This window comes from Amyelois transitella, chromosome 12 (genome assembly GCF_032362555.1).
Source record: "Amyelois transitella isolate CPQ chromosome 12, ilAmyTran1.1, whole genome shotgun sequence".
In the NCBI taxonomy this organism is placed as follows: Eukaryota; Metazoa; Arthropoda; class Insecta; order Lepidoptera; family Pyralidae; genus Amyelois; species Amyelois transitella.
The window spans coordinates 10,570,828-10,584,734 of record NC_083515.1 but is presented as its reverse complement, the minus strand read 5'-3'; the positions used below and the strand labels follow the sequence as shown (position 1 = coordinate 10,584,734).

General features: G+C 41.3%; 1 protein-coding gene across 1 annotated transcript in view; it reads right to left on the bottom strand.

The window, feature by feature from the left end:
* The window catches only part of LOC106132871 (dynein axonemal heavy chain 3), an 84,183-nt gene that overhangs the window by 54,183 nt on the left and 16,093 nt on the right, over positions 1-13,907 (bottom strand). The window contains exons 20-33 of the mRNA XM_060946926.1: positions 13,674-13,814; positions 12,950-13,071; positions 12,309-12,510; positions 11,430-11,600; positions 9,991-10,138; positions 8,198-8,396; positions 7,375-7,543; positions 6,343-6,536; positions 5,295-5,423; positions 4,193-4,394; positions 3,394-3,546; positions 2,521-2,744; positions 1,516-1,684; positions 90-195 (exon numbers count right to left, since the gene is read on the bottom strand). Of these exons, the coding sequence (XP_060802909.1) occupies positions 90-195; positions 1,516-1,684; positions 2,521-2,744; positions 3,394-3,546; positions 4,193-4,394; positions 5,295-5,423; positions 6,343-6,536; positions 7,375-7,543; positions 8,198-8,396; positions 9,991-10,138; positions 11,430-11,600; positions 12,309-12,510; positions 12,950-13,071; positions 13,674-13,814 (2,329 nt within the window). The remainder of the gene's footprint in view (positions 1-89; positions 196-1,515; positions 1,685-2,520; positions 2,745-3,393; positions 3,547-4,192; positions 4,395-5,294; positions 5,424-6,342; positions 6,537-7,374; positions 7,544-8,197; positions 8,397-9,990; positions 10,139-11,429; positions 11,601-12,308; positions 12,511-12,949; positions 13,072-13,673; positions 13,815-13,907) is intronic.

Below are 13,907 nucleotides of genomic sequence, written 5' to 3'. Positions count from 1 at the left end.
TATGTATCTATGTATGTAGGTATGTATGTATGTATGTATGTATATATGTTTGTATGTATGTATCTATGTATGTATGTATAGAAACATACCCAGTTGTTCCGGCTCCATATATATCATTCCGCACCGGGAAACCGTCGCTGGTGACGCAAACTCCAGGTCAGCCGGCTCGAAGATCAGATTCATTTTATTGGTCATCTGTGAAAACAATTGCCAATTGAAAAAGTGCCGTGCGGTTCCCGGCACCGATACAAAAAAGAATAGAACAACTCCATCTATTTCCCATGGATGTCGTAAAAAGCGACTAAGGGATAGGCTCACAAACTTGGGATTCTTTCTTAGGCGATGGGCTATTAGCAACCTGTCACTATACGAATCTCAATTCTATCATTCAGCCAAATAGCTGAACGTGGCCATTCAGTCTTCTCCAGACTGTTGGCTCTGTTTACCTCGCAAGGGATGTAGACGTGACCATATGTATGTATGTAAAAACAATAAGCTTTAATTCTTAAAAAATGTTTCGTCATATCTTCGAGATTTTCAAAATTTAAAAAAAAAAAAAAAACAGTCAGACCTTGGGTTTTCTTTCCTTTAATAGGTACTTACTTTCTTATTTTTTATCCCAATGCGAGTCGTATTTTTTACTATCAACATACGAGTATTATAAACTAGAGGCCGCCCGCAACTTCGTCCGCATGGAAACCCATCAATCCCGCGGGAACTCCGGGATAAAAAGTAGCCTACATGTTATTCTGGGTCTTCAGCTACCTACATACCACATTTCATCGTAATCGGTTCAGTAGTTTTTGGGTGAAAGAGTAACAAACATCCATACTGACATCCTGACACACTCACAAACTTTCGCATTTATAATATTAGTAGGATAATTTATTCAGTTTTATTTTATTGTTAAAACCACAATATTTTGTCCCTACATAAAATCACGCCTCTTTCCCGGAGGCGAAGGCAGAGACTACATCTTTCCACTTGCCACAATCTCTGCATACTTCCTTCGCTTCATCCACTTTCATAAATCTCTTCACGCACATACATACATACATACAAACATATGGTCACGTCTATATCCCTTGCGGGGTAGACAGAGCCAACAGTCTCGAAAGACTAAATGGCCACGTTCAGCTATTTGGCTTAATGATAGAATTGAGATTCAACTAGTGACAGGTAGCTGGCGCATCGCGTTAAAAAAAGAATCCCAAGTTTGTAAGCCTATCCCTTAGTCGCCTTTTACGACATCCATGGGAAAGAGATGGAGTGGTCCTATTCTTTTTTTGTATTGGTTCCCACACGGCATGCTGCAGTGCAGTTTGTTACCGCTTCTTCTGCACTGACGCCTTGGAAGCGGCAGTAAACTTAGTTTTTAAGTAATTTATTTGACGTCAACCAATGTTGTTAAACCATACGACAATTATTAAGCGATATAATAGTATCCTATAATAATGAATAAAAATTTTGAATTTGAATGCAAGCATGGCAGTAAAAATCAAATAATCTACTTACCTGTATAATCTCCCCGCTCATGAGACACAACTTCTTGTTGTCGTCTAGCACCGTGTTCATGTTCTCAATCCACACGGCGTCCACGGGCCCGTCAAACAGTATCCATTTGCGGTCTCGTGTCACCGACATGGCGTATTCGCGGAACGCTATAGCCAGAACTCCGTCTGACCTGGAATATATATATACAAATAATATATTATTACCTCTCCAAGCCTTTCTTATTTGGTATCATATATACATACATACATACATATGGTGGACGTGACCCTTATATCTTTATATACCACCCTATATCCCTTGCGGGATAGACAAAACCAACAATCTTGAAAAGACTTAATGGCCACGTTCTGCTATTTGGCTTAATGATAGAATTGAGATTCAAATAGTGACAGGTGGCTAGCCCATCGCCTAAAAAAGAATCCCAAGTATGTAAGCCTATCTAAATAAGAGATAGGCTTACAAACTTGGGATTATTTTATTAGACGACGGGCTAGCAACCTAACTATTTGAATCTCAATTCTATCATTAAACCAAACAGTTGAACGTGGCCTGTCAGTCTTTTTAACTGTTGGCTCTGTCTACCCCACAAGGGATAAAGACGTGAATATATGTATGTAATCACGTCTTTATCCCTTGTGGGGTAGACAGAGCCAACAATTAAAAAGACTGATAGACCACGTTCAACTGTACTGTACATAGGATGTATGTACCTATACATACAGTATCGTTGAGTTAGTATCTCGGAACACAAGTCTTACTTCGAGGCTAACTCAATCAATGTAATTTGTACCGTATATATTATCTCGTAGTTATTAAAATCCTTTTACAGTTTCTTCTAACTGCTCTGAATCCGGAGCACAGTATGGAATGACTACGCATTCTCAAGTGAAGAGGTTTCACTAAACTCAGGAAGGCTTTAAGCATATTATAGCGCATAGGTTAAATCTGAAGTCAGAGAAGAAAGAAGAGAAAAGAAAGAAGAAAATGTCTTGAAATTGTACATACCACTCGTGAGACGCCGGATCAAAGCACCCATACAACTGCCCCATAGTGATTGCCTTTGGATTCAATATTCTGTAGATGGCGCCAAATTCCTTGTGTCTCGGCGGCGGTTTCATCAGCTGGAGGGCGCGGAGGGAGTCTGCTAGGCACTGGTAGGCCTGGGTCTTCCCCCCCATCGGCGGGCCGACGACCATGAACCCATGACGCACGAGCATCATCTCGTAAATCTGCGGTAAGTTAGGTCAAATGACAGCGGAGACATCATCAGCACAAAGAGGACCGCCTTCAATCGATATCCTCCTTTTTTGTAGTCGGTTAAATTTCAAAAACCTTCTCCTAAATGTAACAAACACTTTTCCGTAAACCGCATCCAAATCGGTTCAGCGAAATGCGAGATAATCGCGGACAAACATACATACAAGTCAAACTGAGAATCACACTTTTTAGAAAGTGGTAAATGACAGGAGTAGAAATGCGAGGATTATAATTACATGTCGTTAGTACTAACAAAGTGCTTTAAAAGACACGTTATTAATAAACAAGGTGTCCTTAAATACAGCAAATTATGCATATATGATCCTCCAAGTGCCAAGTGCCGTGTTCCCGGCACCAATACAAAAAAGAATAGGACCACTCCATCTCTTTCCCATTTATGTCGTAATAGGCGACTAGGGGATAGGCTTACAAATTTCTCCTTTTTTTTTGGCGATGGGCTAGCAACCTGTCACTATTTGAATCTCAATTCTATCTTAAAGCCAAATAGCTGAACGTGGCCTGTCAGTCTTTTCAAGACTGTTGGCTCTGTCTACCCCGCAAGGGATATAGACGTGACCATATGTATGTACGTATGCATGTATGTATATATGATCCTCCGACCTGAATGATCTTCTCCAGGTACCAATCGGTAGCCTGAAGGTTCCTCTTGTCCAGGTCGATCTTGATGCACTTCAGCAGCTCCGCGCGGTCTGGCTGCGGGATTTCCACGCCGGGGAACAGGTCCGAGTAGATGCCAGCAAACAATGGGACATCCTGTGTACAAGAAGGTTAACAGGAAACTGGTTGTTAAACCATAAAACTATATATAGCAGACAAGTGATAAAGAAAATATATTTATACAGGGTGATTTTAAAATCACCTGCATAAATTTAGCTGTTAAGTGTACTCATCTAAAGGATATTTAAAAACGTTAAAAGAAAAATATCGGTTCATATTTCAGAAAGTACGAAAAAAAATAAAAGTATCAAAATCCACGATCCTAAATACGTCACATCACCCCGGCCAGCGGAAAAGCGACGCGTAAGATTCAGAGGTCAACGACACAATTCATTCAGCTGAGCGATCTCGACAACTCTGTACTTTACTTGATCTTGATACTAGAAAAATAATTTATATTTCAGACATTTACATGTTTAGTTTTAATTTCTTTTTGTAGTATTGGTGAGAGTTTTTTAAATGTGAAAATGATGACGTTTAATTTAAATAAAAATAGGCTCAAACGGTTCAGAAGCATGTGTATAGTCTACTCGTATGTTTAAAAGGATGCAGTTGTTTTCAATGTCACCCTGTATATCTATATTTAAAATAAAGACAAGGACAAACATGTCTATTTGTAAAACTACATGACTTTTCGATTTTTTTAAATTAAAAAAACAAAAATATGTCATTCCCTCCATACCTGCGACAGGAACTTGGGCATGTTGACATCGATGATGGCCCTTAACACCAGCTGGGCCTCATCTTTCTCCGGGTAGTTCTTCTTCAGCGCCCCGGACGCCAAGAGTACAGATTTGACGGCGCGCATGCCGTAGTCATAGTGGTTCTGCGAGGAGAGCTGTTCAGAGCATAGTTTGTATGCTTGCACGATCTTGCGGGCTAGACTGGAGGCAAATAAAACTAGATCATAGCATTGATGGATTGATGGATTGATTCGGGTTGGATGGATGAAGGCGCCGGGACTGTGTGAGACATAGGTACGATACGGTAAAATGATACACTATACTGGCAAAATTGTATATAATATATCTAATATATTTAAACGAGCAATTCTTGTATATATATAATCAGGATCAGGATCTCGGAAACGGCTCCAACGGTTTTCATGAAAGTTACAGATTAGGGGCTTTTCGGCTCAAGGAATCGATTCATCAAGGTCCTGGGTTCGAGAAAAGCTCGGTTCCCAAGATATATAAACATTTTAAAAACCGCGTTTTAAGGAACTATATCAGCGCCATCTCTGGTAGACCGAGCAAAGCTCGGTCAACCGGGTACTACATATTATATGTGTAAATTATAGGAATATATATTTATACACTTAATATATATATTATTATTATTTAACTTGTACTTTTTAAATATTAAAATGCAATCAGATGGTATACTTTGCTCTTGAATTCGTCTGACGATCGTCACTTTTTTATTTTTGTTCTTTTTTGTAATTTCTTTTTTTTTGTGGCCAACAACAAACAAAACGGTTGCATATTTTCCAAACAAATATAGGCAAAACAGTACACAGTGCCGTGTGGTTCCCGGCACCAATAGAAAAAAGAATCCACTCCATCTCTCTCTCATGGATGTCGTAAAACTCGACTAAGACGTAGGCTTACAAACTTAGGATTCTTCTTTAAGGCGATGGGCTAGCAACCTGTCACTATCTGAATCTAAATTCTATCTTAAAGCCAAACAGCTGAACGTGGCCCATCAGTCTTCTCAGGACTGTTGGCTCTGTCTACCCCGCAAGGGATATAGACGCGATTATATGTATGTATTATAGTACTTACGGCCCAGCAATGACGAATCCGTTCGAGTAGAGCGTGATCTCCCCGATCATTGCGTAGTCAGGCACCATCATGGCGACCGTACGGAACAGCACCTTCAAATTGTCAGGCAGCTCTGTACGGCCCGCATAACTGCGGACGAGAGAGAGCAATCAATAGAATAGAATACATCGAATAGGATGTGCCGTATGGTTTCCGGCACCAGATAGAAAAAAGAATAGGACCACTCCATCACTCTCCCATGGATGTCGTAAAAGGCGACTAGGGGGTAGGCTTATAAACTTGAAATTCTTCGTTTAGGCGATGGGCTAGCAACCCGTCAATATTAGAATCTCAATTCTATCTTAAAGCCAAATAGCTGAGCGTGGCCTGTCAGTCTTGACAAGACTATTAGCTCTGTCTGCCCCGCAAGGGATATAGACGTGATTATATGTATGTATGTACATAGAATAGAACAGATTTGTTTTCAAAATCGGATACATGGTATCACTTATTGACGTCACATTTCTTAAATCTAATTATAACTGCTGCCGCTTCCAAAGCGCATGTGTAGAAGAAGCGGCGGAACAAACTACACTGCAATCAAATTTATATTATGTGTGGTTGCGGACCGATACCGGTAGATAAAAAAAGATTAGGACCACTGCATTTATTTCCCCGGGATGTAGTAAAAGGCTTATAAACTTGGGATTCTTCTTTTAGGCGATGGGCTAGCAACCTGTCACTATTTGAATCCCAATTCTATCATTAAGCCAAATAACTGAACGTGGCCATTTAGTCTTTCATTTTCATTTCATGTGGATGAAGCGAAATAAATGTGGAGAGGCAATCTCAAAGGAAATCTGAAGAGAAATCAATTTTTCCGGGGAAGGTCATGCGGTCAAATAATCTTAACGAACTGAGTTTTTTGGTCTTCCAATAAGCCGCTTGATTGACAGAAGATGTCTAAAGACAGACTCAAAAGAACATGCAATTATTTATCAAAGGCCAGTTTTGGTCTAAGTTCCATACCAATTGATCATTGAGCTAATGTTATCCAGCTACTACTTACCCAGGATTCATTGTGATGAACACGGAACAGGTCGGATTCAGGCTGATCTCGGTGCCTTCGAACACGAACCTCTTCTCCCGCCTGAGGATCGCCAGCTGGATGGAGAGGATCTGCTGGGCGACCACAGACAACACTTCCAGCTCAATCCGGTTGAACTCGTCGAAGCATGCCCATGCGCCTGACTGGGCCAGACCCTGTGGGAAGCCATCAAAATTTTCACTAATGTCAACATACATACATACATAAAATCACGCCTCTTTCCCGGAGGGGTAGGCAGAGACTACCTCTTTCCACTTGTCACGATCTCTGCATACTTCCTTCGCTTCATCCACAGTCATAACTCTCTTCATGCAAGCTCGGGTACTTTTGACCTGACCCTTTACCAGGACGTCCTTAATTTGATCAAGATACGTTCGTCTAGGTTATCCCACTCCGACCTTTCCCTCCACACTCTCCTTGTATATCTGCTTAGTCAACCTGCTTAGTCACTAATGTCAAAAGCAGGATCATAAAAATATAATTAAGTCGAGTACCGACAAGCAGACATGGTGAAAGTTAAAGCCCTCCTTGTAGACTACGGTTAATATCCCCTTGTCTTTTTAGAGGTTCTCAGAAGATAAATCTCTCCAACTGATAGCTTGTCAGTTCAGTAAACGTTTGAGAAATTTCTCAATAACTAAATCCCTACACATATAGTAGGTACCTTTTAATATGCTTAATAAAAAAATGTATACATGCATATAGTCACGTCTATATTACTTGCGAAGTAGACAGAGCCAACAGACTTAAAAATACTAATAGGCCATGTTCAGATTTACGATTGAATTGAGATTCAAATAGTGTCAGGTCTAGGTCAGGCTAGCTCATCGCCTAAAAGATGATTCCCTAGTTTATAAGCCTATCCCTTAATCGCCTTTTACGTCACCTATGAGAAAGAGATGGAGTGGTTCTATTCTTTTTTTTATTGGTGCCGGGAACCACACGGTCTGTCCCGTAAATATTTATAATGTGTTTTTAAAGAGGAGTGCTGACCTTGAAGAATTTGCCCAGGGCCTTGTAATCTAAACCGTCGGAGCAGTTGAAGACCACGCACTTCTTGGCGACCGCCTTCGCCAGGTCCTTGGTGGTCTCCGTCTTGCCGGTGCCGGCTGGACCCTCGGGTGCGCCGCCCAGGTTCAGTTTCAGGGCGCTCATCAGCGTCCTGTCAATATACCGAGCCTTCATTGGATATGATTTAATTTACTTTCATTAACTTGATAAGAGCATTGTGGCACCAATAAAAATTAAGAATAGGACCATTCCGTCTCTTTCCCATGGATGTGGTAAAAGGTGACTAAGGGATAAGCTCATAAAGTTGGGATACTTCATTTAGACGACGGGCTAGCAACCTGTCACTATATATGAATCTTAATTCCATCACTAAGTCAAACAGCTGAACATGGCCTGTCAGTATATTCAAGACCGTTGGCTCTGTCTACTTCGCAAGGGATATAGACATGATTATGTATGTTTTTAAATCCTTCTATCAGTGCAGTTTAACGAAGACTTAATTTGCCGATTCGAGAAAAAATTAAATACATCACGGTCACGTCTATATCCCTTGCGGGGTAGACAGAGCCAACAGTCTTGAAAAGACTGAATGGCCATGTTCAGCTATTTGGCTTAATGATAGAATTGAGATTAAATAGTGACAGATTGCTAGCCTATCGCCTAAAAGAAGAATCCCAAATTTATAAGCCTATCCCTTAGTCGTCTTTAACGACATCCATGGGAACGAGATGTAGTTGTCCTATTCTTTTTTTTTATTAGTGCCGGGAACCACACGGCACAAAAAAACAATTACTAAATTAATAACCTGAAGCATCGATCCGTTAGCGGCGTGGCGACCAGCCGGCCGATGTTCCCCAGGTATTCGAACCCGTACTCCACATCGGTCGTGATCATGGAGCAGACGATCCTCTCGGCGCGCAGGTAGTACCGCAGCTGGGAGATCCAATTGAAGTCCGTCACCTCTGACACCTTCCGCTCCACCATCTCCTCGAGGATAGAACGACCTGGTGATGTGAATTAGAGATAAATCCATACATATAATAAATCTGTAACTAAACATTGAAGATATTTAAGAAAAAAAAACTATAAGGGGTCTTTTAGGGTCAATCGAAGCCAAAACATTTTTTTTTTTGAATTTTTGTCTGTCTGTCTGTCTGTCTGTCTGTCTGTATGTTTGTACGCGCATCATGCAAAATCTACCGAACGAATCTGAACGAAATTCGGCACAGATATAGTTAGTAACCTGGATTAGAATATAGGCTACTTTTCATCCTGAAATTCTATCCCAAGGGGATGAAATAGGTAAGGGCTTCAATAATGCCCAAAATGACTATTCCACGCGGGCGAAGTTGCAGGCACAGCTAGTAAATAATAAATAAATATATACGGGACAAATTACACAGATTGAGTTAGCCTCGAAGTAAGTTCGAAAATTGTGTTACAAGATACTAACCCAACGATACTATATTTTATAATAAATACTTATATAGATAAACATCCAAGACCCAGGCCAATCAGAAAAAGTTCTTTTCGCATCATGCCCTGGCCAAGATTCGAACCCAGGACCTCCGGTGTCACAGGCAAGCGCACTACCGCTGCGTTACAGAGGCCGTTACGTCAGAGATGCTCTAGTCAGCGATTTACTCCCTGATCTTTGTGGGTTCCAACCTATGGTTGTGTGGTTGATTCGTAACCCAATCGCCAGCGACTGTTATCATCGTGTTATTATGTGATAACAGAGATCGGAATAGGTAGATTGATTTTATGTACTTGCATCATGTATTACCATAGAAAGCATAACATGAATAAGCCTCTTTTCCGGGATTCCATTTCAATACTTACACTTACTGTAAACTACATTGTCCGCGGGTAACATAGGACTACAATTTACGTGAATGAAGTAGAGGGAAAACAGCTACCACTAATATACATACATATCTTCATCCCACTTGTAAAAATTCCGGAAAAAATCTTAATAATTTACAAATCCCGCAATCCCGGACGGAGGCATGTCCATATTAATATATACGTTTCAGTTCATTGACCCCAATTCAGTCTACCTATTCCGATCTTTAGTGATAACTTGAGTGCGCCCACGACTCAGATGGCATGAAACAAACATTCTGGATTACTTCCCTTAGCGGGGCATTTAGCAAAATCTTTACCTTAGGGCATCTTCAACAACCTTAACGTCATGCCAAGTTTCAAATCTCAAAACCCAGCGAGTTGTTTCGCTTCGGGACCAAAGGTTAACTAAACATAAGCGCATTTACCCCCTGGGTTCAACACGCAACTCTACCTAAAGGATCACGCTTCAGCTCTCGATGAGTAGTTGGCTTGCAGTTACAATTAAAAAAATTCAAAATTTTTATTCATTATTATAGGATACTTCATATCGCTTAATAATTGTCAAAACGTATGGTTTAACAACATTGGTTGACGTCAAATAAATTACTTAAAACTAAGCTTACTGCCGCTTCCAGTGCAGAAGAAGCGTTAACAAACTACACTGCAGCATTTTCTTCAACACGTCAACTTCACAGTATCAATTAAACTTAGAACAGAATGTGGACGAGTCATAGTCAAAGTCTTTCATACCGTGCACATCCAACACGATGAGAGCTTCAACTGTGATCCTGTTCCCAGGCTCCAGCTCCCCCTGGACCAGGTACACCAGCCCCGTGATCTGCTCCGTAGCCCGCTCCACCATCAGCGGCAGCTCGTTAGCTGATATCGCTTCTATAGCCTGCGGGATACTCATTCATTGTCACATTTACAATTTGTGAAGTTCAATAGAGGGACTTATTGCTAATAGCATTATCTAGCGGTCTACCATTGGGTTAAGCAGACAATCTTTGTGGGGGTGATAAAAAATTATGCATAATAAACATACTTACTACTATAAATACAAACGTACATAGAATCACGTCTATATCCCTCGCTGGGTAGACAGAGCCAACAGTCTTAAAAAGACTGACAGGCCACGTTCAGCTGTTTAACTTAATGATACTCGTAGAATTCAGATTGAAATAGTGACAGGTTGCTAGCCTGTCGCCTAAAAGAACCCCTAATAAGCCTATCCCTTAGTCGCCTCTAACGACATCCATGGGAAAGGGATGGAGTGGTCCTCTTCTTTTTTCTATTAGTGCCGGGAACCACAAGGCACTATTAATACAATATGTATATATTGCTATATAGCTTATATATACTATCTTTTTCCATTACTAAAAGACCAGCATCGAAGCTATTCAACATGAATGAATTATTACAATTTCTCTATGAATCGTATTAGAATCAGAGATAAATATTCTATCCGCTCTAAAATTCATCTTTTCTCTCACGGGTCTACTGGAAGAGATTTCTTTTGAAATAAGTAGCACCTTTGTACTTGTGTTATTGTAATAAACGCTCCTGTATATAATTATGTGTATAATATATATAATATAAATAAATAAATATATACGGGACAAATTACACAGATTGAGTTAGCCTCGAAGTAAGCTCGAGACTTGTGTTACGAGATACTAACTCAACGATACTATATTTTTATAATAAATACTTATATAAATAAACATCCAAGACCCAGGCCAATCAGAAAAAGTTCTTTTCTCGTCATGCCCTGGCCGGGATTCGAACCCAGAACCTCTGGTGTCACAGACAAGCGTACTACCGCTGCGCCACAGAGGCCGTCAAAAACATAAATAAATACATACATACATACATATGGTCACGTCTATATCCCTTGCGGGGTAGACAGAGCCAACAGTCTTAAAAAGACTGATAGATCACGTTCAGTTGTTTGGCTTAATGATACTTGTAGAATTGAGATTCAAATAGTGACAGGTTGCTAGCCCATCGCCTAAAAAAGGATCCCAAGTTTTTAAGCCTTTCCCTTAGTCGCCTTTTACAACATCCATGGGAACGAGATGGAGTGGCCCTATTCTTTTTTTTATTGGTGCCGAGAACCACATGGCACTGCCGGGAGCCACACGGCACTTTTTTATGAATTGGAATAAATATTCTGTCGCGGGACCCACCTCGGCCGTGTACTGTACGCATGCGCCGGTCTGCACGATCTGCCCGGGCCAGCTCAGCACCCAGTCCTCGCGCTTCACCACAGCGTACGCCGTCACCGACTCCACAGCCACGTCCCGGAGGCTCACTATCATCTGCTGCTCCAGCTGCTGAAGCCAGCGCTCCACCATGCCCTGGGGGCAGAGCGTGTCATAGGTATCATGAGCTTACGTGCATCTGCCTACCCTTACGGGTCAAAGGCATGATTTATGTATGCATGATTTTGAATTGGACAAAGGAGACCAAACAAGAGAAATCCTGCACATTCAGGCAACTGGATGTGCAACCATGATCTATCTAAATAAAAAAAGAATAGGACCACTCCATCTCGTTTCCATGGATGTCGTAAAAGGCGACTAAGGGATAGGCTTATAAACTTGGGATTCTTCCTTTAGGCGATGGGCTAGCAACCTGTCACTATTTGAATCTCAATTCTATCATTAAGCCAAACAGCTGAACGTGGCCTATAAGTCTTTTCAAGACTGTTGGCTCTGTCTTCCCCGTAAGGGATAAAGACGTGATCATATGTATGTATGTATGATCTATCCAATACGGGTTAGGTTCTCATACAAAGGTGGCGGAGGTCAGACAGGAGTCGCTTCGTGTAAAACCCTGACTCACCCAATCCAGGATCCATGGTACAAAGCATACCGCGGGCGCCTCTCCAAAGTGGTGAGGTTACGTTTAGCTGTTAGGTTTCATGGTAGAATTGAGATTCAAATAGTGAAAAAAAGAATCACCAGTTTATAAGTCTATCCCTTAGTTGTATTTTAATTAGATCCTGAAGAAATAAAATTTGACATTTTATCACTTGAAATCTAAAATTATTCGTTGAAATGTACTTTAGCATCTGCAGGTTGTATGCTAGAAGAAAGCTTCACGACTTCTCCTTCAGCTGAAGCCATGCCCACGATCTCTTTGTTAGCGTTGAACTCCAAGGTGTAAATTCCCTCGAAGCATTTCTTCAAATGCGGCTGTACACGCATTGGATCTTTGGTCTCTGAGAGGATTTCCAGTAGCTCGTCATTGGACAGGAAGAAGAATCTGGAAGGAAAATAGTGCTTAATTTTTTCTCTGTTAATCTAATAATTGTTTATTTATTTCTTGGTATGTCGTAAAGTACAGAGAAGAGAGATGAATGAAAGAAGCTCCACTTAACTGAACCGAGAAGAGATAGATCTTAAATTGAGAAGAAAATGAATAGGAATGTATATAAATGCCCAACCTAAAGCTCTAAATGGATCAGTACCGCCCTGGTGATTGGCGCGTGTGATATTGTCATTTCGTGTAAAAACTTGACTCATCCGCTCCAGGATCCATGACATTTTATCACTTGAAATCTAAAATTATTCGTTGAAATGTACCTTAGCATCAGCAGGTTGGATCCGTGGTCAAGGGCTTACCCTGGGCTCCTCTCTAGAGTGCTGAGGATGTAACCGGGACTAAAAGCCAGGAGGAAGGAAGAAGCAGATAATAGACTGACCTCGGGAAGAAAAGCCTCTTCTTCTCCAAATAATCATTGAGTCCTCTCTGAATATCATCCAGCAGTGCGTTGCTGTATTTCAACTTGTGCAGCAGTCCTGGGTAGTCGGTAGCAGGAAGCACCTGGTAAGAAAGAGAGAAGTAAATAAATAAATAGTACCGTCTAAGGACAAATTACACAGATTGAGATAGCCTCGAAGTAAGTTCGCGACATGTGTTACAAGGTACTAATCCAACAATACGATAATTTATAATAAATATTTACTTATATAGATAGAAATCCAAGACCCAGGCCAATAAGAGATGGTTCGTTTTTCATCATGCCCTGACCAACCCGGGATCGTCGTTGTCACAGACAAGCGTACTGCCGCTACGCCACATAGGCCGCCAAAGAGTGTAAGTCTCTACTACGTTTCGCCCTTGCTTAGGCCTCCAAGACTGTGCACAATCCCGTGCCGCATAGAAGATAAAAACAACGTACGTTTAATAAAATTTGGTGCCCTGACCTGCACTGACGACTACTTCTACGCTTTCATTCCTTGTCAACGTCTTTAAAATTGCACACCTCCGTTTTAAGTTGTGACGGAGGCCGACAGTGGGCTACAAAACACGTAGCGGGAGCGACGTTTCGGGCTCAACCGCCACCAAAAGGAAGACCTCCCCCAGGCCAGGTGTCAGCTGATGGCTCGTGATACATAATCACAAATGTGTTATCTAAGTCAAACCTGCGGCTGTTTCTGCGTGGCAGTCATGATAAGCTTCCACTCCTTGTCCACGTCTCTGAAGTTTCGCGCCTCCGTCGGCATCTGACGCATGATGTCCTCCGAAGAGAATATCGGCTCCAAGTACATCCATGTGGCTTGGCACTGGAATGAAAAAAGTTGAATATTATTATGGAAACAATTTGTTGTAAATCAAGTGCCGTGTGGTGTCCGGCACATTAGAAAAGTACCGCTCCA